At 44.0% G+C, this 22,644-nt stretch overlaps 7 protein-coding genes across 13 annotated transcripts; 3 read left to right on the forward strand and 4 right to left on the reverse strand.

Annotated features, from left to right (window-relative positions):
* Positions 1–39: 39 nt before the first annotated feature.
* On the reverse strand, positions 40–4,228 carry LOC115759628 (SURP and G-patch domain-containing protein 1). 3 transcript variants are annotated; one of them, XM_030700616.1, is made up of 7 exons: positions 3,484–4,218; positions 2,692–3,425; positions 2,375–2,501; positions 1,085–1,560; positions 462–1,020; positions 202–331; positions 40–138 (listed from the first exon to the last, which is right to left on the reverse strand). In XM_030700616.1, the coding sequence occupies exons 1-7, from the start codon at positions 4,044–4,046 to the stop codon at positions 112–114; spliced, it is 2,616 nt and encodes an 871-aa protein (XP_030556476.1). In that variant the 5' UTR covers positions 4,047–4,218; the 3' UTR covers positions 40–111. The 3 variants fall into 3 exon arrangements, 2 of the variants coding, with proteins under 2 accessions (XP_030556476.1, XP_030556477.1); XR_004017539.1 differs by lacking the exons at positions 40–138; positions 202–331; positions 462–1,020 and having other exon boundaries at positions 1,491–1,560; positions 2,291–2,501; positions 3,484–4,228; XM_030700617.1 differs by lacking the exons at positions 40–138; positions 202–331; positions 462–1,020; positions 2,375–2,501 and having other exon boundaries at positions 1,369–1,560; positions 3,484–4,227.
* A 113-nt stretch (positions 4,229–4,341) lies between these two features.
* Positions 4,342–15,119, reverse strand: LOC115759617 (biotin--protein ligase). 5 transcript variants are annotated; one of them, XM_030700596.1, is made up of 12 exons: positions 14,737–15,119; positions 14,324–14,655; positions 13,548–13,704; positions 12,563–13,473; positions 12,348–12,499; positions 11,254–11,410; positions 10,986–11,189; positions 10,744–10,929; positions 10,534–10,683; positions 10,315–10,458; positions 4,942–5,273; positions 4,342–4,882 (listed from the first exon to the last, which is right to left on the reverse strand). In XM_030700596.1, exons 1-12 carry the CDS (start codon positions 14,876–14,878, stop codon positions 4,705–4,707), a joined length of 3,045 nt encoding a protein of 1,014 aa, XP_030556456.1. In that variant the 5' UTR covers positions 14,879–15,119; the 3' UTR covers positions 4,342–4,704. The 5 variants fall into 5 exon arrangements, with proteins under 5 accessions (XP_030556456.1, XP_030556459.1, XP_030556458.1 ...); XM_030700599.1 differs by having other exon boundaries at positions 13,692–13,704; positions 14,737–15,117; XM_030700598.1 differs by having other exon boundaries at positions 11,254–11,392; positions 14,737–14,878.
* Positions 5,647–10,165, forward strand: LOC115759619 (kinase suppressor of Ras 2). Its single transcript, XM_030700602.1, has one exon. It carries the CDS (start codon positions 5,885–5,887, stop codon positions 8,897–8,899), a length of 3,015 nt encoding a protein of 1,004 aa, XP_030556462.1. The 5' UTR covers positions 5,647–5,884; the 3' UTR covers positions 8,900–10,165.
* Positions 15,120–15,776: 657 nt separating the features above from the next.
* On the forward strand, positions 15,777–17,635 carry LOC115759620 (histone deacetylase 3). Its single transcript, XM_030700604.1, has 3 exons — positions 15,777–16,338; positions 16,396–16,484; positions 16,553–17,635. Exons 1-3 carry the CDS (start codon positions 16,181–16,183, stop codon positions 17,614–17,616), a joined length of 1,311 nt encoding a protein of 436 aa, XP_030556464.1. The 5' UTR covers positions 15,777–16,180; the 3' UTR covers positions 17,617–17,635.
* Positions 17,636–18,055: 420 nt separating this feature from the next.
* On the reverse strand, positions 18,056–19,381 carry LOC115759621 (SWI/SNF-related matrix-associated actin-dependent regulator of chromatin subfamily B member 1). The gene is made up of 2 exons (XM_030700605.1): positions 18,981–19,381; positions 18,056–18,919 (listed from the first exon to the last, which is right to left on the reverse strand). The coding sequence occupies exons 1-2, from the start codon at positions 19,250–19,252 to the stop codon at positions 18,079–18,081; spliced, it is 1,113 nt and encodes a 370-aa protein (XP_030556465.1). The 5' UTR covers positions 19,253–19,381; the 3' UTR covers positions 18,056–18,078.
* Positions 19,382–19,506: 125 nt separating this feature from the next.
* On the forward strand, positions 19,507–20,607 carry LOC115759419 (39S ribosomal protein L44, mitochondrial). The gene is made up of 2 exons (XM_030700316.1): positions 19,507–19,636; positions 19,689–20,607. The coding sequence occupies exons 1-2, from the start codon at positions 19,570–19,572 to the stop codon at positions 20,585–20,587; spliced, it is 966 nt and encodes a 321-aa protein (XP_030556176.1). The 5' UTR covers positions 19,507–19,569; the 3' UTR covers positions 20,588–20,607.
* Positions 20,608–20,613: 6 nt separating this feature from the next.
* Positions 20,614–22,433, reverse strand: LOC115759418 (polymerase delta-interacting protein 2). The gene is made up of 4 exons (XM_030700313.1): positions 22,087–22,433; positions 21,518–21,968; positions 21,119–21,460; positions 20,614–21,048 (listed from the first exon to the last, which is right to left on the reverse strand). The coding sequence occupies exons 1-4, from the start codon at positions 22,194–22,196 to the stop codon at positions 20,710–20,712; spliced, it is 1,242 nt and encodes a 413-aa protein (XP_030556173.1). The 5' UTR covers positions 22,197–22,433; the 3' UTR covers positions 20,614–20,709.
* Between the last annotated feature and the right edge of the window lie 211 nt (positions 22,434–22,644).

A 22,644-nucleotide genomic window follows, 5' to 3' on the forward strand; every position in this document is an offset into this window, starting at 1 on the left:
TAATTCGTGTATATGAGGGTGATTAGAATATGAACGGGTCCAGAAAGTGAATCTTAAGAAATATAAAGCATCAGTTATTACTTTTATGCGTTGAGGCTTGCAATTTGTGAATTAGTAATAGGCGCGACGTGGATTGTTCTGCAAAAGAAAAACACATTTTTAAACAATCTTTAGATCACGTAAACACAATCGAAAACTCACCAGCGGATTGGGTCGAAAACGATAGGCCAACATCATGCGCTTACGATATGCATCATACTCATTATCGCAATCCTCTGGCTGAGCGGCGCTGCCAACGCCCAGGCCCTGGTTGCCATCACGCTGTGGCGCTCTGCAAATAAAAGTTTTCATAAATAACAAGACATCTTAGAGATTTTTCTTAGCTCTACTCGCATTTGGAGTAAACTAATGGCACCTAAACCCCTATTATAATAATTTGAGAACAGTTTCTCTTCACTTACTTGTTGACGGGATCCACAATGCCGGCACCGTCTTGGCCTAATCCTTGGCCCTCTTTCCAGCCTAGCTTTTGTAGCATTTGGAAGCCAATGTTATCTTCTTTTAGTTTGTACTCCTTGTAATCACTTAAATCCGGCTGCCTGTTGTTTTTCTTTGCTTCGTACTGTTCCATGAACTTTTTCAGCTCCTCGGGCGGCAGAAAATCACCAATGTGATGCTTGCCCTCGCTCTGTTTGGTTAGCGCATTGGCCCACAAGTGTGTGGCCTCCATTTCAGCAGTACGCAGCTTGTGCTCCCAGGTGCCGCCCTCGATGTCCTCATCAGAGTCATACTCGTATTTAAACTTTCCGCCTCGTGCCAGGCGATCGATCTCCTGGCGCTTGCGCATCATGTCCTGGTACAACAAATTGACTTTGTAGTGCTCTTCGCATTGCTTCCATTGGTCCTCCGACAATTGAGTGGATCCATAATTAAGACGTGCGTACTGCAGCAAGGCCGGATCGTTGCGCGTGACTGTGCTCAACATGGGCTTGTTCTGGTTTCCAAAGGTTGTCGGTGCGCCTAGAGTTGATCGTACAACATTATATAAATTTAATGTTAATCCAATCTTAAGCTTTTCACTCACCTGAACCGCTTGGCAGCTGCTCCTTCTCGCCCCAGCGACTTTTGCGCTCGCGCTTGCGGCGCTGCCGCTGGGTCTCTCTATCGTCCTGGTGCAGCTCGTGCGGATCGCCGGCAGTTGCCATTGCAGCCTCCTCTTCTCGCTCCCGTCGCTCCTCGTCGCTCAGCTCGTTGCGGCACTCGATGCGTCGCTTAATATTATCGCGATTGCGATCCATCATGCCGCGCATATACTCATCATCTGAATCAAAATCGGCGCTAATTGCCGATTCCGGATCGTATTTGTCTGCTGCTGAGTTACTGTGGTCATCCTGCTGCTGCTGCTGTTGTTGTTGTTGCTGTTGTTGTTGCTGCTGCTGTATCTTGCTTAGCTGCTGCTCCCGCTCCCGCTCAAGCTTTCGCTCGCCGCGCTGGCGTTCGTAATCGAGCAGTTGTGAGCGATAGCTTCGATATTGCTCGCAGTTCTTATCATAAAGAAACCTATTTTAAAATTTTAAAGAAGAAGTGAAACTTACAATGAAAAATGCCCAATTGCATTCAGTATACAAAGACATTATATGAGTTGAGTAACTGTTTGTTTTTTTTTTTGGCGCCCATTTAGTAGTGTGCTTTTATAGAATCCTTCAGCTTACTCCTCCAGTTGAAAGGCGACGGCAACATACGGCCAGTGTGTGATATGTGTGTGATGCGTGCGCCCTAATCTCTAACATATTTAGCCTCAATCTAGACAAATCCGTGGAGTTCGATGCCATGGGCCAGCACCACCCGGACTACAACTGTACCAAATAGCTCCTACAGAATCGATTGCACAAGATGAGCTTCAGAGAACTAAGCAAATATTAAAATTTGGAAACTTTTTCATGGGCATTAGTCGTAAGTATGTCCAGTTCTGTACGTTTAAGCGACCGTGAACCTATTAGTTAATTCTATACCCCTGCAGAGGGTGTTTTTATTTTAACACGAAATCTCCGACCATACAAATATCAAGAGGTCGGTCAATGTCCGTTTGTTCATCCGTTAATCTATGTAAACTAGTCCCCCAAGCTACTTGTTTGTCTATCGGACTGAATCACTAAAATATATAACTCTAGAGCTGCGACAAGAAATATCGGAATATTAAATAACTTTGCCCATGGGAACGATCAGTCGAAGATTGAAGCTATGTTTTGAGGTCTGCAAGGGTATTAAATCTTCGGGAAACCGAAAATACCTGATCTTTCTGGTAATTTTCTAAATGCTGTCCACCACTTAATAGTTAAAGTGCCCTGCGCATGATAATGTGCAGCTGATTTACCACAAGGCCGGATGCAGTTCGCTTCTATGCAAACGTATTTTATCTTCGTAATCTTCACCATTTTCGGCGACCAGTGCGATAAGGTTTTCTATGCACGTTGGCAATGGTATGCACGTTTCTGAAAAAACTACACAAATTGCTTTAAAATCGTGCACAACGATTTGTAATATATATAAAATGAAAATAATTGAGATGTAGGAAGTTTTCAATTTGAATGGTAGGATGAAGGATCGAGGATATAGGTTACTGGATGGGTTACTAAGGGTTTTTGGCAGAACAGAACAGACAAAGGCAATTGCCCAGCTAACAATACACACCTTCGGCTGGAGGTGTCGGTGGCTGCACTTGCAACTGCATCTGCTGCAGCATCTGCAGATTCTGGTGCTGCTGGGGCTGTGACTGCGGCTGCTGTGATGCTTGCTCCTCTGACTGCATAGGAGGCGGAGGTGGTGGAGGTGGATTGATCGTCACATGCTCCGGCAGCAAACCCAGCTGCTCTGCCTGAGTTACATTGGGCATCTGTATGGCTTCCAGATTAATCTGCGGTTTTGGTATAGCATTCAGGTCAAAGTCTTTGGGTGCCGGTATGGCGTTCAATTGATGCATAGCTGATTCGGGTGGCATCTGCGTTGGTCCTAATTGCATATAAATTGGCGTCAAATTAGCCAACGACATGGGCAGCTGTGGCGGAGGTGGTGGCGGCGGCGGCGGTGCCACCGCAGCGGGATGTAGCTGCATAGGCAGATGATGGTGTCCATGGAAGAAGGCCGGCATTGTCATTTGAGGTGGCCCCTGTGCCAAAAGTGTTGGGTTGAATGCAAACGGTGGCGGTGGCGGTGGTTGCACAGCCTGCGGCATCGCTGTTGCTGTCACTGGCATGGTAAATGTTAAATGATTGTGCCCTGCGCTGGATACTGTTATGCTGCCAGCCATGGAAGTAGCTATCACAGCCGCTGCACTTGTCGCTATAGTACTAACCGCCAGATCCACCGACTGCTGGGGACTGTTGTTTTCGGTGCTGAGAGTATCCCCAGTGCTGTTTTCCTCAGTGCTGTGTGGGAACTGAATGTTAAGGAATTTCGCTGCAAACAAGAATAACAGTTCCTTACCTTGGCATTGGAACGGGCGCCACCATAATGGGCGGTTTAGGTTGTTCGTGTTTTTCAAGGATTTTCTTAAAGTTCTCCAGAAACGAACCGTCATTACAAAACGTATTTTTCACTTTGGGTGGTGGCTGCTCAACACTGGGCTGCGGCAGCTGTTGCCGTTTCAGGCTAAACGTAATTTTGCCCGTCTTACCAGTAAAACTGTTGAGCGTTTTGGACGTACCATCGTCGTTTTTAGATTTAGCAGCTGACCCCGTTAGATCGCCGTTTTCTATTTCCAAACCGTTTCCCTCATCGGCTGGCGCCGTTGCTGTTGGTGAAGCTTGCGATGGTGCTGGCTGCTCTTCCTCCTGCTCATGCTCTTCCAATTCCTCCACTGGCGTCGTCGTTGACGTTGACGTCTCAATGGTTTTCAATTGGGCAGCCAAAGTTTGAGCAGCTGCCACCGCCTTAGCCAGCTGCGCCGTGCGCTGTTTCTCAAGTATTTCCTGTCGCTTTTTGGCAATTATCTCCTCCTGCTTGCTCATTTGCGCAAAACGATCTACTCGATGATTACGTTGCGCCATATTTTATTCTTTTTAATCCTTTTTATCCGGGGCGCTTATATAAATCGTCTGGTTTGGTAGTTTCGTTCACTGCAAGTAAGACTATGCACATATAAAAATAAGAATGGCCACCCTGTTCGCCAGCAATGTGACCAGCGCTATTAAAAATACCAAATGATGCCAAATTCACAATATTGCCGCAAATACCAAATTGTCAACAGCACACTTTTATTTTTATTATTATAGACTGCTTGGTTTTGTATGATTTTATTTAAATCAGTAATTGGTAAACACATAGATATTGGGAAAGTAATATTTTTTCAATTATAACGATTTCAAGATTTAAGACACATATATTTTGGTTAAATGGCAATTTCACGCTTTTGATGAAAGTAGAACAATATTATTTTGAATTTTGTTGAAGATTGGCAGTGTTAATGATCCAAATATTATGTAATATGTTATTATAAGTATCGAATCAATGTTCACTTTAAGTGAAGAAATTTGAAAATATATAATTGGATATAATTAACAAGTATATCTAAATGCTTCTAAAATTCCAAACTGTTGTTAGTTCGAGTATGTATATATGTATATATATATATATATATATAAGTTTACACAAAAATAGTTAGGAATAAATAGTTAGTATTATATAAGAATTCCTTTAATAATTAAGCTAATTGTATTTAGGTACTATCAATCCTTTTAGCATATCAAAACTGTTTCCATCGGGCTGAACAGTTTCAATTGTGCCATTCACTAGTCTTACTTTTAAGAATCCAAAGTCATCGATTCCAATAATTGAGGCTTCCTTTTCTTGATCATTTTGCAGGCATATAGTAACGTTTTGATCACTAAAATATATAATGCGTAGTAAAAATATGTCCATATTTTTTAAAGCTAATAATATTACCTATGCAACCAAAGTTCATAATACAAGGAATAGAAAGTATCGAAATCTCCGTTTTGTACTTCAGCCAATATTCTTTCCATTTCATTAAAAATCATTGCAATAAATTGCTCATATTTGAGTAAAGGCAATTTAGCATTAGGCATTCGCACATTATACTCATTTATCATATCATTAATACACACCGTCGGTTTTGAATTGTTTAAATTAATTCCGCAGCCAATATTGACTATCGCTTGCGAGCCCAATAATGTGGTATTCACGATAAGTCCACCAATTTTATAGTTTCCATTGGCAATAATATCATTTGGCCATTTTAAAGCTATATCGAGTACCTGCAAAAAGCCAGATCAAAACCATATTTGTTTGATTAATTGTGATCTAATGTGAATGGCGGGGATGTGTTAACAGAAAACTATTGATACATCTTAACTTCGTTGAGTTAAATAATTAAGTTTACGAAAATTTACATATTATATATACCAAAGATCTAGTTTAAATACATATAAATTGGTTTCAATAGTATTTAATAAAAAAAAAAAAAAGTCAATTCAAAATTATATGCGGTATATACTATATATTGCGATAAAAATAATTAATCGATACATCTACTTAATCGAAGAGAAATATATCGATACAATCGACGATAGTTACGCAGCTCTACTACTTGGGTGTAGAGAAATTTCGTGCGTGCAGGCGACAACACGGCACCCGTTTTGTCTGCCCCCCAAAAACTATAAAAATTTTCGCGTTTTTCTCATAGCAGAAGCTGTCTCCAAGTCCGCATTTCGCAGGGCTGTTCATGTGTGCTTGCAGCAAGCAAAAAAAGCTGGTTGATGTGGACAGAATGTGTGTCAAAGTGGTGCAAACAACAAATGATTTGTAAGTGCGTCTGAAAAAATCAATCAGTTTGTACTGCTGGAAGGGGCGGGCGGGCCACAACAAAATGAGCAGCAGCGCCGCCGCCCAGCTGACTGCGCCGCCAGTCAGCAACAGCAGTAGCAGCAGCAGTAACAACAATACAACGACGACTGCAAGCGAAAGCAATCTAATCATCATACAGGATATGATTGATCTCTCGGCCAACCATCTGGAGGGTCTGCGAACACAGTGCGCAACGAGCGCGACGCTGACGCAACAGGAGATCCGCTGCCTAGAGTCCAAGCTGGTGCGCTACTTCTCCGAGCTGCTCTTGACCAAAACGAGACTCAACGAACGCATACCCGCCAACGGGCTGCTGCCCCACCACCAGGCTACCGGGAACGAGTTGCGCCAATGGCTGCGCGTAGTTGGACTCGGTCCGGAGTCACTGAATGCATGCCTAGCGCGTCTAACGACATTGGAGCAAACATTGCAGCTGAGCGACGAGGAACTGAAACAACTGCTTGCCCATAATTCGAGTACCCAGCTGGACGAGGAACTGCGGCGTCTGACCAAAGCGATGCATAATCTCCGAAAATGCATGGAAACGCTGGACAGCAGCGGCGCAGTTGCGTCCAACGTCGATCCGGAACAATGGCACTGGGACTCCTGGGATCGACCCCATCCGCATCACATGCACCGCGGCAGCATTGGCAATATTGGCCTCGGACTAAGCAGCGCCTCACCACGCGCCCATCATCGTCAGCATCAACATCAACATCAACATGCAAACAGCAAGCCGAAAATTGTTAACAACTCTGCCTCAAGCTCCCGCAGCGAACAGCAACCACTGACTGGCTCTCAGTTGACCTTAACACTGACGCCCTCGCCACCCAACTCGCCCTTTACGCCCGCCTCAGGGACGGCATCCGCCAGCGGCACTCCGCAGCGCAGCCGCAGTACTACAACAGCGGCGGGAACGCCACCACCCGCCAAAAAACATCAAACGCTGCTCATGCACAACAGCAGCGCTTCGGAGACGGCACTCGCAGAGCAGCCTCCACGGCCGCCGCGGAGCCGACTACCCACAGATCCTAGCCCGGATAGCCACAGCTCGGCCAGCAGTTCGGACTTTTTTGTGGATGGTGGCAGCATCAACAGCTCCAATGTCCTACTAGTGCCTCCCTCGCCAGGTGTGGCGCATGTGGGCATGGGTCATACTATTAAGCACCGCTTCACCAAATGGTTTGGCTTCGTGGCCACGTGCAAACTGTGCCAAAAACAGATGATGAGCCACTGGTTCAAGTGCACCGACTGCAAATACATTTGCCACAAGTCCTGTGAGCCGCATGTGCCGCCCTCGTGTGGCCTGCCACCCGAATATGTTCACGAGTTTCGCCAAACTCAGGTGGGCGGCAGATGGGACCCAGCACAGCACAGCAGCAGCAAGGCGTCGCCAGTGCCTAGGAAGAGCACGCTGGGCAAACCGCAATTGCAGCAGCCACAGCTGCAGCACGGAGACAGCAGCTCACCAAGCTCGAGCTGCACCAGCTCCACGCCCAGCAGTCCAGCATTGTTCCAGCAGCAGCAACTACAACTGGCCACGCCCAGCGCCTGCCAGCCGAAGCCAGCACCAGCAGCGGTAGCAGCAGCAGCAGCACAACAGGGTCAACAGAGTCAATTCAATTTCCCCAACGTGACCATCACCAGCATCAATGCCTGCAATAGTAACGCCAGCGCTGCTCAAACGCTCATATCCAATGAATCGCAAGCTCATATGGCCACAACGGAGTCTACGCTGACCAATGGCAACAACAACAGCAACTCCAACAACGGGAGCAGCGCCAACAACAACAGCAGCAGCAGCAGCTGCTCCAATGGTCACCTGCACTCGCTGACTGGAAGTCAAGTGTCCACGCATTCGGCTACCTCGCAAGTGTCGAATGTGAGTGGCAGCAGCTCGGCCACCTACACCTCCAGTCTGGTGAACAGCGGCAGTTTCTTTCCGCGGAAATTGAGCAATGCTGGCGTGGACAAGCGAGTGCCCTTCACCAGCGAATATACGGACACACACAAGTCGAATGATAGCGACAAGACGGTTTCGTTGTCGGGCAGCGCCAGCACCGACTCGGATCGCACGCCTGTGCGTTTGGACTCCACAGAGGATGGCGACTCGGGCCAGTGGCGGCAGAACTCCATATCATTGAAGGAATGGGATATACCCTATGGCGATTTGCACTTGCTGGAGCGCATTGGACAGGGTCGATTTGGCACCGTGCATCGGGCTCTGTGGCATGGCGATGTCGCTGTAAAGCTGCTCAATGAAGACTATCTGCAGGACGAGCACATGCTGGAATCGTTTCGCAACGAGGTGGCCAATTTCAAGAAGACGCGTCACGAGAATTTGGTTCTGTTCATGGGAGCCTGCATGAATCCGCCGTATCTGGCCATTGTCACGGCGCTGTGCAAGGGCAACACCCTATACACCTATATACATCAGCGAAGGGAGAAGTTTGCAATGAATCGCACGTTGTTGATTGCCCAACAGATTGCCCAGGGCATGGGCTATTTGCATGCCAGGGACATAATACACAAGGATCTGCGCACCAAGAACATTTTTATAGAGAATGGCAAGGTGATCATTACGGACTTTGGCCTCTTCAGCTCCACAAAGCTGCTGTACTGTGATATGGGCTTGGGTGTTCCACAAAACTGGCTCTGCTACCTGGCCCCGGAACTAATACGCGCCCTGCAGCCGTGCAAGCCACCAGGCGAGTGTCTAGAGTTTACATCCTATTCGGATGTTTACTCATTTGGCACCGTTTGGTACGAGCTAATTTGCGGCGAATTCACGTTTAAGGATCAACCGGCGGAATCTATCATTTGGCAAGTGGGGCGCGGCATGAAACAATCGCTGGCCAATCTGCAGTCTGGTCGCGATGTCAAGGACCTGCTGATGCTGTGCTGGACCTACGAAAAGGAGCACAGGCCGGACTTTGCACGCCTGCTCTCCTTGCTGGAGCATTTGCCAAAGAAGCGCCTGGCACGCAGTCCTTCGCATCCCGTTAACCTCTCGCGCTCAGCGGAATCTGTATTCTAACCAGCCAATATACAAATATATACGTTTATAGACACATATGTCATATATGTAAGAAGGCGCGCACACACAAACACACACACTCACACACTCTGATTCTATTTAGCACAATTTCACGTTATATGTAAATGTAAGCTACACACACACACACATAAGCATACATATGTATGTCATTTTAACTGTAATTGTTGTGCGTGCAAAATGTCAAATGTGAAAGTAGCTCTCCGGTAAGGGAAGCAAGAGAATGCGGAGAGCAAAGCTCACTTCCTCAGCCTCATGTATGTGTATGTACGACCCTACGACTCTCAAAGAAAAGTTCAAAGTGCATGTGTTACAAAAACAAAAAATTGTAAATATACATTTAAAGCAAATGAAAAGAAACTATACATATATGTGTATATCCAAATTATAGCAATTTACAAACGCATTGTAAATTAGTTTTATCTTTAATTATGTATTGAAAACAAATGTTTAATTAAAAGACAATGTTTAAATGTTAAAGAGCAACAACTAAATCCGAACGCATAACATAGGCATTAGACATTACAAATTACAAACATTAAAGAAAAACCAAGCACTGTGGCAAATCTAAATGTAAACGTAAATCAGGTGAGCAATTTTAAAATTGTTAATTATGTGTAAGCAAAGCTCTAGGTATATATTATATATCTATATATAAACAATTATATACATACATATGTAAAATGTGTATATAGTAGCAAACAAGTTGAATGCAAAATATACGGAAAAAAATGTCAAAATAAACTATTCACCACAAATCGAAATTTATTGTAACATTTGCAATTGGCTAAAAACTATGCAATATCAACAATTGAATTTACATATTCCCATTTGATTTCCACAGAGTTCTCATAATTTGTAAACTTTATGAATGTTCGCAAATTGTAGTTCAGTTTTAATAGAAATCCGAAAGATCAGATCACAAAAGAAAAAACAGAAATCGATGAGAACCTTTTAGACCAATTTCTATTGAAGCCCCTAGATAAGAAGCTTCAAAATATACAAAACAGATACTTAATGGTTGTCTCCATCATCTGTTTCACTGTTCGATTCAATTTTACTGAGGTACATAAGCCATAGGTATTGCATTTATAATCGTATTTAGGAAATTCAAATTCGGAATTTATATAAAAGTGCAAAACTGTGCAAATTATTGAACAAAATAAAAGTCATTTATATGGCTGAAACAATCGTCTTTTGCGATTGTTTCGAAAAATCATATATCTCAGATGTTCAGATTATGTTTTAAAAAAAATATTTGTTGTGCAAAAAATAATTAATATTTTTATTAAAGCCGATATATTACCAAACAAATCTGTCAACTGTTTAAGGCTTATTCGGGCTCTCAATGTAAAACCAATTGCAGTTTTCGTTTTTTGTCATACATAATCACTTACCCTATAAAGTTTATGGCCTCGTAGGGTGTTCACAATGGCAGCTCCTATCATGTGCTGTATCAAGGAAAGTCGTGTGCCCAGCGGCGTATCCATGGCGATGTGCAGCTGTGTCGAAAACATTGCGCAGCCCATGGGACTCAGCCACTGGTAAATCAAAAAAAGACAGTCATTGAATAGAATTGTATTGTTGAATGTTAAGGTTGCTGCTAGAACACTTACCTGATTCCCGCTGCGACCCGTGCCCGCTGTCTGCTGACGTGGCAGCACGGCAATGCCATGCATTAGCTCCAGATCGTTGATTACATGCATCGAGCTTGTTAATACTGGCGCATAGATAACCAAGCGTCCAATGTGCTCCGTTTTCAGATTCTACAAGAATGGAACAACTTGAGTCATATATACTGAGTGATTTTGATTAACAATGCGCACATCAAAGTAGTCAACAGTGGAGAAATCATCTGGACAAGCATGTATCACAATGGGCAACACATTTGTGTTCGCCACCGGCGCCTTATCATCCTTGCCACAGAACTTAATAGTCAGCTTGGGCGTTACGATGACATCGTCATTACCGCTACAACGTGGTCGCAGCTTCTCCAGTAGCTCAAATTTCGACTACAACGAGCAAAACGATTAGGACAAGGCAAGGCGCATAGCAGATAGCAACTCACCTCATGACGGCCCAAGAAGTAGGCCTGCTTGAAGACAATTCCGGCAGGGAGAGGAACTTGTGACTCACCGACTTGCACCTCGATATCCAGGTACTTGTGCAAGAGATCCGTAAAGATCTCAATGCGTGTGCGTTCGCTTTGTTTTAGGATTGCGAACTTAGTTTCATCAAACTCAAACTCACTGGGATTTGTCTCCAGGTGAACCTGGAACAAAAATTATTTGTATACCATCGGTAGATTATAGTTATTCGTAATATTCGTAATATACCTGAGAGAAGACGGCTTTTCCGCCGCTTAGCAAACTGTTAGCCAGCAATATACTGGGCGTGTTCCAGGTCTCCTCAGTGCCCAGTACTTTAACGTCCAGCTGGTGTGTCTGGCCGGTCGTGTCCTTCAAATCCATGGACCTTGGACATACTAGAGCTCTAAGCGGCGTTCGTTTCGTATTTTGATTTGGTTTTTGGTTTGTATTTTATCATGTTGTTGTTGTGAGTATTATCGTTTCAGTTTTGGGAAATGGTGGATAGGATAATAGTTTTGGGCACACATATAGCACATACGCACACACACAAAGCAGAAAAGAGAAAGTCAGAGAGAGAGAGAGAGATCACACGCAAGAAAAAGAACGATAGCACACGAGGAAAAAATTAAAGAGAACTCAAAATCAAGCAGAACAAAAATCATAGAACGATTATCAAATTCGTTGCGCGATTCATAAAAAAAAGAGTACATTTTAATGGAGTTAATAGTATATTTAAAAAGGGAAGTGCAATACACCAATTTAGAATTTGTACAAATTAAGAATAGATTGTAAAAAACGACACACAAGAAAACACATATGAAGATGAGATTTTAAGATAATATATTCGATTATAAAAAAGGTACAGAAATAGCGCCAATTTGAGCATGAAAGGTTCAAGAAACACAAAAGAGATTGGAATTAGTAAAAACTTGTTATATATCTTGGTTAAGGTATTCGAAAGTACAATATTAAGATTGGCGTATTTACAGTTAGTTAGTTCCAAAAATAGATTTTATTGCACTTGATAGATTCTAGCGTGCGCCTGCAAGTATGCAGCTTTTCGATGGCTGGGAAAGACCAAATGGTAGTCGCCTAAGCCAACATAACATGCATTGTAATACAAGAACAAGCTATCTATTCTATATATACATATGGAGATGTGATGGCAGCTTTGTCATGGGCAACACTCCGTGTAACTAAAAGGCGTGTTCATAATGAGTTTTATTTCGAAATAAGTCCACTTCAGTTTGTGGAATTAAATCGAAATCTAATTTTTAATAATAATGTATATCTTGTGTGGTATGTTTAAGTGTAGTTAAATCACACAGAAGATGACTTACGGTTTACGTGAATGCGTTTGGCTGGTTGACTCCTCGCTGTCGGTGGAAAAGTTTTTCTTAACCGGAGACGGTTGGTAGCAGAAAATGTGATGCATCATCTTCACCCGCTGCCACTTGTCATATGAGAACTGAACCAACTCGTTCTCCCGAACCTGTAATAAGAATGGGTTTAAGACCTGGATTTCGCTTGCTTTGTGACACACGATGCGACTTACCTCGGCCGTGCGATAGTTAGGCAATATGAAGTGTAAAATATCCGAACAGAGACTCAAGACCTTGCCGCCATGCAGAAAGTAGTCGACCAATATCTGGCCAATAGCCGGCGCCACAGAGCCGCATACCACCAGGAGCGCCGTCTGCTCGAGCCAATGCTTTTGTCCCGCCTGTTGCGGGGTTAGTGCATAAATGGTATACACGTTAGGCTCTAGAAGCTGGCGAAGAGTTGCCATTGCCGAATCACGTGCACTGGCGCTGTCCGAATAGACGAGCACATTCAGTGGCTTACTTTCGCCCAGGCTATCCTTATTGCGGCGCAAAACGGGACGCGGTCGGTTGGAGGATGAGGCTTTCGGCGGTGGCGAATTGGGCTTGACGGACACAAAGCTTTTGCTGGGCGTTGATGTGCTTGCCGCTGCCATGGTAGAAGTGTCCTGGACTGCTGTTGGCTTGGCGATAATCGTTTTTTCCTCTTCCTTGGGATTGCTCAAAACACTTTCAGCTGGAGAAGGCTGACTCAACTGCGTGGGCGATTTGATGGCCGTAGTAGTTCTTCCAATATCTTCAGGTGGAGCCGGTTTCTTCACTTGAGTGGGTTTGGCCGGAGAAGGCGTCTTGGTGGTGGGTTCCACCACAGCTACAGCCTTAATAATGCTTTGTGCTGCTGCAGGCGACTGCTCCGCCTGTCGCTGAAGCAACAAGTCCTGCTTAGGAATGCTTGCCTTAAATTCGTTGCGATTCTTTTGCTGCTCGAATTCGGTAGCCTGGCGTGCCAGTACGCTTAGTGCGCGTAGATCCTCCAAATGCTTCTGCCAGCCCTCCGCGCTAATCTCAGCCGCATTGCGCGATTGCCTCTTCAGATGATTGGCCAGCAGTTCAAACGGCTGCGGTTGACCCTCTCGCTGCACAGCTGCAAATGTATACGGTAGATATTATTAGATTATGTGTAGATCAATTCGAATTGCAATCAGCTAATGGGCTTACACTCAATCCTCATCAGTGGCAGCTGATCATTAATGAATAAATTATTTTGTAAAAATGTCATTATCAATAGTTTTGTGAAATGCTCAACATCCGTTTCGATGAGTACTGCCAGGTGGGAGTCTATTTTCCATGCAATTAGCTTACCATAGCATTCCAGCTGACGACGACGACGCCGGCGGTGATTGATACGGAGACAGCATAAAAAGAGACGAGTAAACAAAATCTGCATTATACATATATACTTTGTGCGAAAATAGCTTAGATATGACGCAATATTTTTTTTTATTGACCAAACACACGCAAAAAAGTGCTTTAATTCGCTTGACAAAATTAAAGCTGGCAAAAAACTAAAGTGTTTGAACTAAATGTAGATAACTATTTTTCAGTTTCAACTATAATTTTTAGATCCATTTTCCATCACATTTCTTATAAAGGGATATTAACAACAACAAGAAATTTTTGGTCCTCTAAACATTTGTTCGGGACATTTGTAAATAAACTCAAACTATATTATTTGACACTTCGATGTTAATAAGATTTGGCCAATATGTTAGTAGGATATTGAAGCTCAAAATCGTTGAGTCTAGTTAGAATAGTTTCCCCTGGTCCGATCCGACTGATTAGTTAGGAAAGGTTTCAACAGTCTAGCTTAAAGCCCAACGAATGATTTGCACACAAAATGACAAAAAGGGGCACTTTATTTGATCGGTTTGGCTAGGGACTCTAATCAAGTTTTAGAGTCGGAGATGTCGGATATCGAATGGCATATGACTTACCCGCACCGGTACGCTGTGTTGGGCGCCCGCTTCCCGTTGCAGCTCAACTTGCGCCTCGAGCAATAGTTGCAAATGTTGGCTCTTATCCGGTGAGAGAGTTACTCTGGGCTGCGGTTCCATTTCCGTTGGAGTCGCAGTGGGTGTAAGGGTGTCCGCTGCATAGGCGAACGGCAGCCAACTGGGCGCAGGAGGAAAACTAATCCATGGCGTTATTTGCACCGTTTGCAATGGACGCAGGCAGCAACCGTGCTGATTGCCATGCAACCACAATATATCCGTGACCTTGGCCGCATTGCGATTACCGCACAGCTCCGAGCTGGCAATTGTAGCATCTGCTCGCACACGACAACAAACACCAAAAATAATTAATATGGAAGTAGAGTGTGCACAATTCGGTGTGCCACACTACTCACCGAAGCCGTCGTCGTTGCCAGGTGGGATTGCATAGAAGGCAACGCTCGACGACTGTGCTAACTGCTCGGCAATTTTATTGCAGGCCCTTTGAATTCGCCAGGACTGCAACAAAGTGGCGCTCACGTAATAGAGGGTTAACATCTTGGACAAACTGGGGGCAACGGTCACAGAGCTTCGGTTTTAAAGTATGACCATTTGACACTAGAACGCACGCACAATAATATGGACACGGCTGCTGCCAAAGCTGGCAAAATCAATTTGCGGTTTCGTAATGTAAGCAAATTAGATTTGCTTTTATCACTGCTGGAGCACTCTGCCTCTTCCGGGCTTCCTTGGCAACGGTTTGACACAGTTTTTGCATTCCGCTATGCCATGACATTTATTGTTGATTTCTGCACACGCAAATTCGACGCGACGCATCAAAGCTTATCAAAACGCTTGATAACAAAGTGCGCCATTCACAATGAAGCGTTTAAATCAGCTGTTCTTTTGAAAATGGCTCCCAATAGAATATTTTAAATCGCATTCGAATCGTTCTTACCAAAGGAGCTAAATCTATAATTTATAATATTCTTCCTAACAATGTTAGTCATTAGTCTTTTAAATAAGGGAAAACGGCATAGCGCCAATTATCTATTTATTATATATTTCCAATTAAACAGTGTATGTATTTAGATATTTTCTTTGAATTATTTGTTAAAAATCTTACCGGTTGTGCACCACTTGCTGCCTAAGCCCTGCTTATAATCGATATCGATAAGTCACTATCACTATCACTATTGTTATCGAAATGGCTCTAAAGTAAGAATCGCTGTTATGATGCCGTTTGGATGTGCTAAGTTTCTAACTATTATTTTTATCACAACAATTATTATTTTTAACACAATTATTGTAAACTATTTGTCACTGAATATTTTAGCCAATATTTTTTTAATTTAGTGAACAGATATAAGTCATGGCAGATTTTCAGACATTGATGCACTCTGTTAATAACATTTTAGTACACTGTTAAGTGAGTAAGCAAAAGACAACACGAAAAAACACGCGTCAAAAAGAAACATCAAAAAAATAAATAAAGTGGTTTAACAAATATTTTAAGTGGAATTAAAAGCCCAGCGCTTACAGCAAATTGTTAGTTGGTTATATTTACATAAGCATAAGTGAAGTTTTAATAATATGATTGAAGACTCTGACATAAATTAGAAAACATTTGTGATAATGCAATTTTACTTGAGCCGAAGAAGCTCTTGCACTTAAACGAAAACGCAATACATTTAGGGCTTAGGCGGCAAACGGCATGTTACTGGGCTTGAACGAGCTGACCACAACGCGGCGACTTTTGTTTATTGTAGCTGTGCTGCTGATTGTGCTTTATGCAAAGAATAATATTTTGCCCAAATTGGAGTGGTATTGGACAGCGATTAGCTTATAGTCGACATAAAGATGACTGACAGACGTGTCTCGTACTTCTACAACGCCAATGTGGGCAATTTTCACTATGGTGCAGGGCATCCGATGAAGCCGCAGCGCTTAGCCGTCACTCACAGCCTGGTTATGAACTATGGCTTGGACAAGAAGATGAAAATTTACAGGCCGTACAAGTAAGCAATTGTTATTGCATACGTGACGAAATTAAATGCCTTTTTCCCACATTACAGAGCAAGTGCACAGGATATGCTGCGGTTTCACAGTGATGAATACATCGCCTACCTGCAGCAGGTGACTCCACAGAATATACAATGCAATTGTAAGTAACGACCTCCCATCATGCACTTACAACTCTACTCTCATTTTATTTTTGTATCCTAATTGCAGCCGTCGCTTATACCAAGTATTTGGCTCACTTTAGCGTGGGCGAGGACTGTCCCGTCTTCGATGGGCTTTTTGACTTTTGTGCCATGTACACGGGCGCTTCACTGGAGGGCGCACAAAAGCTGAATCACCATCACAGTGACATATGTATTAATTGGTCTGGCGGTCTGCATCATGCCAAAAAATTTGAGGCCTCCGGCTTTTGCTATGTCAACGATATTGTAATTGGGATACTGGAGCTGCTAAAGTATCATCCGCGTGTTCTGTATATAGACATCGATGTGCACCATGGAGATGGAGTGCAGGAAGCATTCTATTTAACGGATCGCGTGATGACAGCTTCGTTTCACAAATATGGGAACTACTTCTTTCCGGGCACTGGCGATATGTATGAGATTGGTGCCGAGTCTGGCCGCTATTATAGCGTTAATGTGCCTCTCAAGGAGGGTATTGACGACCAGAGCTACTTTCAAGTGTTCAAGCCGATCATTTCAGCGATTATGGACTTTTATCGGCCTACAGCAATTGTGCTGCAATGTGGCGCAGACTCATTGGCTGGAGATCGGCTAGGCTGCTTCTCGCTCAGTACTCGCGGTCATGGCGAGTGCGTTAAATTTGTCAGGGGTTTAAATGTGCCCACATTGGTAGTGGGCGGTGGCGGATACACTTTGCGCAACGTTGCTCGCTGCTGGACACATGAAACTTCGCTTCTAGTCGACCAGGAAATTGCTAACGACTTGCCCGTAACGGAGTATTATGATTTCTTTGCGCCAGACTTCACACTACATCCAGAGGTCAACTCACGGCAGGACAATGCTAACTCAAAACAGTATTTGGAGCTGATCGTGAAGCATGTGTATGAAAATCTTAAAATGTGCCAGCACTCACCAAGTGTGCAAATGGTGCAAACGCCGCCGGACGTTGATATAGAGGAGCTACGTATGAAAGAGGAAACGGACCCAGATGTGCGCATGTCACAGACGGATGAGGATAAACTGGTTGAAGCAAAGAATGAGTTTTATGATGGTGATCAAGATCAGGACAAACCAGATTCAGTAGAAAGTTAATTGTATACAATAATGGCACAGTATAAGATATAAGATATAAACAAAATGCACCTTTGGCTTTGAAATAGACAGACATGTATTTATTATATGTATATATATTGCCGACCAAAACTGGACAATGCTGAACGCAGTTTGTACCATGCAACAATTTACACGAATCCTTAATAGTGATTATAAATTTTTCGAAAATAATTATAAGATAACTAAATACATTAAATGCTGGCGACTTAAAACATTGTAAGTATTCTACAGCGCGGATAATATTTTACTTGTTTATAATCACTATTATTAGAGCTGGAAAATTGTCAACTCAATTGATTGAGATATTATTGGATGTGCGACTAAAAGTATTTATGGACTGAAATATTAAAGCTTAGTTAGCAAATCTAGTGACTTTTTTCCAACTCTTAGCCGTGTACATTGATAAATAATGGGGTGGGTGACAGGAACAATCCGTTTCGACTACCAGCCCGTTGTTGTATTGGCCAAACGTCGCATGCGTCGAGTGTTTCGATCCTGGTCACGTATTTTCTTTTCCATTTCGGCATCGGTTAGCGTCTCTAGGAATGGTGCCCAGGCATCCGCATCGCTCGGATTGCGAAAGGGCACATCGATTGTAGACAATGGAGCCTCGCTAAACGCATAGGTCCGACAATGCCATGATAGTTGACCCCGTATGCTATACGCAATCGCCGTAACGAATTCACCGCCCAGACCCAATTCGGCGCACAGCTTGATGGCAAACTCTTCGGGATTATTATTTTTCTCTGACATGTCCCATTCGACTTGGTCAACAAGCGATGTGTTTCCCACGTGAATGTTGAGTTTGACTATAACGCGTTGGTCACAGCTCTCCTCCAGTATGGGCGGATCGTTGGGGAACGCTTCGATTTGCTGGCGTATAGCCTGCGCAATGGCTGGAACGAATGGCAGGGGATTCAAATCGAGATCATCGCACAGAACTTCGGCGAACTGTTCAGGGGTTATCATGCTCTCATTTTTGTTCCATGTGAAAGTATCACGCAACTTTTGCCCCTCAAGTTCCATATCCAAACGTATGGGAACTAGGCACTCCTTCTGTGCTGCGTTCTCCAGACTCGCGGTTGGGTCTGTGTCGTCAAAACACATGGGAAATGTCCGCACCTTTTTAGTGTGCACCCGATTGCGATTGATGGGCGTCGCCTGAGGCACTGCATCAAGGTGGCTAGAGTTTGGCATTGTTGGTACATATTGTGGCTGCTTCTTTGATTTGCTCTCCCGCGGTACTGGTGTATCCGAAGTGTTTACCGAAACGGCGCGATATCTAGAAATGCATTTAAAATGTTAATACAGATAAAAAATGATATAAGTTAGACTGAGCCCACTTCTCATCATTGCCGGCCATAATGTCATCAACTTCTACAGCACGGAGTAGCGACACCGAACTCGCCAATATGTGTGAGCTGAGGCCAGAATCGGCGAGACGCTTCCTCTCCTCATTGGAGAGAACAATACGGGTCATACCCGGATACTTTTTATAGAGGATGCCACGGAAGTGCCGCATATAATTGCCCACCTCCGAGCCCACATAATAGTACTCGCCACCCTCTTCCAGTTGGAATGCCACTGGCTTATCACCGTATGTCTGCAGCGCCATCTTTAAAGCGTATGTACACTTGTGCAGGAAACTCTGCTTTATGCAAATTATAGATAAGTTTTATCAAATAACTTATTTCAATAACTTTTGGTTACAAAAAAATTTTCATGCAAACAGCGACATGGCGTCGTTAAGGTGACCAGCTCTCAGTAATATTGTGCCAATACAGGGGTGCATCAAATTAGCCATATCGCAAAAAACATCGTGTAAATAATTAAAGTTATCGATTATTTTACAATCATAAAGACGTACGGTGGCAATACTGTTGTCTATATGTACGAACGTTTTGATTGAATATTCTTAATTTAACAAGAAAGATGTCCTTATTGCGCTGTGTTGCCGGTGTAATAGCACTTGCGAGGCCCATTAACAATGCCAGTACAAGTATATTATGACAAATTTGTAAAGTTCATATATTAAGTACAATTTTTTTCAGTTCAAACACAGCGACACTTTAAACGCTGGGTCTCACCAACGTTACGTGAACTAGCACACCGGGTTAAGAAACAAGGACCACAGAAACCGGAGCCACGCTCTGGATTTGTTGAATGGAACTATCGCTCTGAGCTGTTTGCTTTCGGTAAGCGATTGAATGAGGAATTCCAGTTGCCGTTGCTGCAGGCAGCATTTACGCAGCGCACATATGCGCACCAGGAACAGGAGCGCCAGCGAAAGCTGGGCATTGCGGAAGCGGATCTGCAAACAGCCGACAACAGCCAACTGGCAGCCAAAGGCGCACACATTGCCAAGGCCTATGTGGAAGCCTATTTGCAGCATGCGCTGCCCAAAGTGCCATCGGCTGGACATCAAGCAATTGCAGCGTACCTGCTAGGCACTGAAACATTAGCTCATGTATCCACTCACCTGGGAACCAAGGAGCTCATCTTTTCCACAGAGTATCCACCAAGCAGCGAAACACTGGCACAAACTCTGCAGGCGATAATTGGAGCGCTGGCTGATTCGAGTGGCGTAGAGCGCGCATTTTTATTTGTGCGAGATTTTATTTGCACACAACTTAATCAAAAGGATTTGCTTGAGATATGGACACCAGAGCAACCACTGCAGTTACTCAGTGAAGTCTGCACACAACGGCAATTGGGTGAGCCGGAGCCACGCTTGTTAGGCGATTGCGGCAAAAATACTGTGCTGGCTGCAATCCAAGTTGGCATTTACGCTAATCGCCAATTGCTGGGCAAGGGATTTGGAGAGAACGTGCAGACGGCTACAGAGACGGCCGCTATCGATGCATTGCAAACGGTCTTCGAAATGCACGAAAACCGACGTCCCTTTGACTTTCGGATGCAACTGGAGGCCAAAAACGTGAAGCTGGGTTAGCTTGGGTGTTGCTAGTCAATTATATTTTTATTTGCTCTAAACACATGTACTTCCTGAATGGTCAAAAAAAGATTTGAGTTTGAATATCGTTAACCACGAAACAACTTGTCTATTATATTTCTTTAATCACTCTCTTCGCCTGCGGGCGTCCCGATCGGTGGCGTGCTAGCATCGTCCGGCTTTGACTCGAGCGAGAACGGCGGTATTTTGCAGTCAAAGGCATAGCCATCCTCGCGCTCCAGTCGAAAAGTTCCCCACATATGACCGCTGGGCGCCTGTAGACTCACATGGCTACTGTATTGAAAAGCTGGCAGTCGTGGACTCAGTATGGGCTCCTGGCCAACAACCCCGCGACCGCGCACTGTCTCCAGAGTACCAGACAATGAAAATATACGCCAATGCCGTTCACGCAGCTGCACACTGAGTTCGCCCAGATTTTCCAAACGTATGCAATACCGCCACTACAATAAAAATGAATGTATAGTGATTCTAAATGTTGACGCTTGAAATTCTATTCGGTTCTTTTCTCACCCAATAAACCGAAGATGCGGGCGTCTCGCGGCAGCCCATATAGAAAGGTATCACGGTGATGCGCACATTTTCGGTTGTCTCCTTGTGCACATCGCTCATGTCCAGCCATGGATGATTCTTTTCCTGCCATGCTTTAAGCGTATCTTGACCCACAAATGGCGGCTCAGAATCTGGAGCATTTGTTAGAAACTTGTCGAAGAGTTCGTGCTGCAACGGATGCTTATCGGTTGAGGAATATGGCATGATGTCATCGTGTGCAACATAATCCAATCCAGGAATCGCATACAGGCTGCGATTCGAATCCTGATTACCTAAGAAGGTGACAGCCTCAGTTTGGGCCCGCTAAAATAATGTATCAGTTAGCTTATTGCAAATAGGGAAACAAAAACATTCACTCACAATATACGGACAGTCCCTGGTGTCAATCAGCACCTGATAAAAGGTTTGCGTTTTGCCCTTAACATCTTTGGCATCGGTAGCACTGCTCGTGTTGGCATTAGTTGTCGTTTTGGCAGTACCCAAATTTGTGGCTCTCTGCGTGTCAGTGGCACTATTGCTTGCGTGCCAGGACGTGGGAGCATCATCGAGCTGTGAGGTTGCTGTTGTCCCACTGCCTTCGCTGCTCCCCGCGTTAACTCTCAGTGGTGAAGCCTCTTTGGCGCATTGCGTCGGCGTCGGCGTTGTTGTTGCCGTTATCTGCTTCTTAGGATTGTCCGAATCGCGGTCATAGACGCGAGCCGTCCATGGAAAGAGTATAACACCGCGATAGCCAAAGATTCGATGCAAGAACAGCTGTCCGGTATCGTATTTGCCTTCCTTTGCTTCTAACAGACGGCCAACCTCGGCTAGTCTAGAAGAATAAATATATAAGTCATATTATGCAACTTTTGCTTTTTGTTAGTTGGCGGTGCGCAGTGGGCCCACCTCCTAAACCCCTGACCCCACATGATAAATAAGAGAACTCTTACTTGGTTGGACTGACGGCCTGCTTCTTTACGTTTCGCTTCACTAATATATCACATTTATGCAGCAGTTGCCAACGCTTGTCCCATTTGAAAAAGTGCAGCAGTAAACCCATTTGTTGTCAATTGCAATATTTTGTAGAAAGTGCAGCAGAAGTCCGTTGTCGCCCTGAAAGAATCTTGGACCAGCTTTTATGCAACTGAATTGCGGTATGGCGACCAGTTATGTTGTTACGTTTTTCAAGTACATACAGTTGAAAGTAGGTACAAGAGCTAGTGAATTTTGTAATTTTCCTAATTTTGTTATTCTGGAAACATTGTTATTGAAATATTTAGTTTTGTTTTTTTTTTTTATTTTGACTTCTTTCCCAAGTCAATACGATTTATTTTCTGTGTTGCGCAGCAACACTGCGCAGAAATGTACTATCGATATATATTTAAGAAAACAGCTGCAATGCAGCTCTGTCTGACAGACCTGTCATCGTCTCGCTCTTTCGCCATTCGACAGATTTCCGGTATGTACGCGGATTTTATGCTATGGCTTGAAAAAATATGAAAATATAG

This window comes from Drosophila novamexicana, unplaced genomic scaffold (genome assembly GCF_003285875.2).
Source record: "Drosophila novamexicana strain 15010-1031.04,08,12 unplaced genomic scaffold, DnovRS2.1 tig00000308-arrow-arrow-pilon, whole genome shotgun sequence".
NCBI lineage: Eukaryota > Metazoa > Arthropoda > Insecta > Diptera > Drosophilidae > Drosophila > Drosophila novamexicana.

What these genes read in the sequence shown, in the direction of transcription:
- LOC115759628 (XM_030700616.1), bottom strand. Translation starts at nt 4,046, where the DNA reads ATGGCGCAACGTAATCATCGAGTAGATCGTTTTGCGCAAATGAGCAAG. An exon ending in GCAGCTGCCAAGCGGTTCAG is followed by an intron (nt 1,021 to 1,084) that starts GTGAGTGAAAAG and finishes GATCAACTCTAG; the next exon opens with GCGCACCGACAACCTTTGGA. An exon ending in GTTTTCGACCCAATCCGCTG is followed by an intron (nt 139 to 201) that starts GTGAGTTTTCGA and finishes TTTCTTTTGCAG; the next exon opens with AACAATCCACGTCGCGCCTA.
- LOC115759619 (XM_030700602.1), top strand. Translation starts at nt 5,885, where the DNA reads ATGAGCAGCAGCGCCGCCGCCCAGCTGACTGCGCCGCCAGTCAGCAAC.
- LOC115759617 (XM_030700596.1), bottom strand. Translation starts at nt 14,878, where the DNA reads ATGTTAACCCTCTATTACGTGAGCGCCACTTTGTTGCAGTCCTGGCGA. An exon ending in CGGGTCGCAGCGGGAATCAG is followed by an intron (nt 10,459 to 10,533) that starts GTAAGTGTTCTA and finishes TTGATTTACCAG; the next exon opens with TGGCTGAGTCCCATGGGCTG. An exon ending in GAGGCCATAAACTTTATAGG is followed by an intron (nt 5,274 to 10,314) that starts GTAAGTGATTAT and finishes GGCTTTTTGCAG; the next exon opens with GTACTCGATATAGCTTTAAA.
- LOC115759620 (XM_030700604.1), top strand. Translation starts at nt 16,181, where the DNA reads ATGACTGACAGACGTGTCTCGTACTTCTACAACGCCAATGTGGGCAAT. An exon ending in AAAATTTACAGGCCGTACAA is followed by an intron (nt 16,339 to 16,395) that starts GTAAGCAATTGT and finishes CCCACATTACAG; the next exon opens with AGCAAGTGCACAGGATATGC. An exon ending in ACAGAATATACAATGCAATT is followed by an intron (nt 16,485 to 16,552) that starts GTAAGTAACGAC and finishes TCCTAATTGCAG; the next exon opens with CCGTCGCTTATACCAAGTAT.
- LOC115759621 (XM_030700605.1), bottom strand. Translation starts at nt 19,252, where the DNA reads ATGGCGCTGCAGACATACGGTGATAAGCCAGTGGCATTCCAACTGGAA. An exon ending in ATGGCCGGCAATGATGAGAA is followed by an intron (nt 18,920 to 18,980) that starts GTGGGCTCAGTC and finishes ATGCATTTCTAG; the next exon opens with ATATCGCGCCGTTTCGGTAA.
- LOC115759419 (XM_030700316.1), top strand. Translation starts at nt 19,570, where the DNA reads ATGTCCTTATTGCGCTGTGTTGCCGGTGTAATAGCACTTGCGAGGCCC. An exon ending in CATTAACAATGCCAGTACAA is followed by an intron (nt 19,637 to 19,688) that starts GTATATTATGAC and finishes AATTTTTTTCAG; the next exon opens with TTCAAACACAGCGACACTTT.
- LOC115759418 (XM_030700313.1), bottom strand. Translation starts at nt 22,196, where the DNA reads ATGGGTTTACTGCTGCACTTTTTCAAATGGGACAAGCGTTGGCAACTG. An exon ending in CAGGCCGTCAGTCCAACCAA is followed by an intron (nt 21,969 to 22,086) that starts GTAAGAGTTCTC and finishes TTATTCTTCTAG; the next exon opens with ACTAGCCGAGGTTGGCCGTC. An exon ending in CCGCATCTTCGGTTTATTGG is followed by an intron (nt 21,049 to 21,118) that starts GTGAGAAAAGAA and finishes TTTTTATTGTAG; the next exon opens with TGGCGGTATTGCATACGTTT.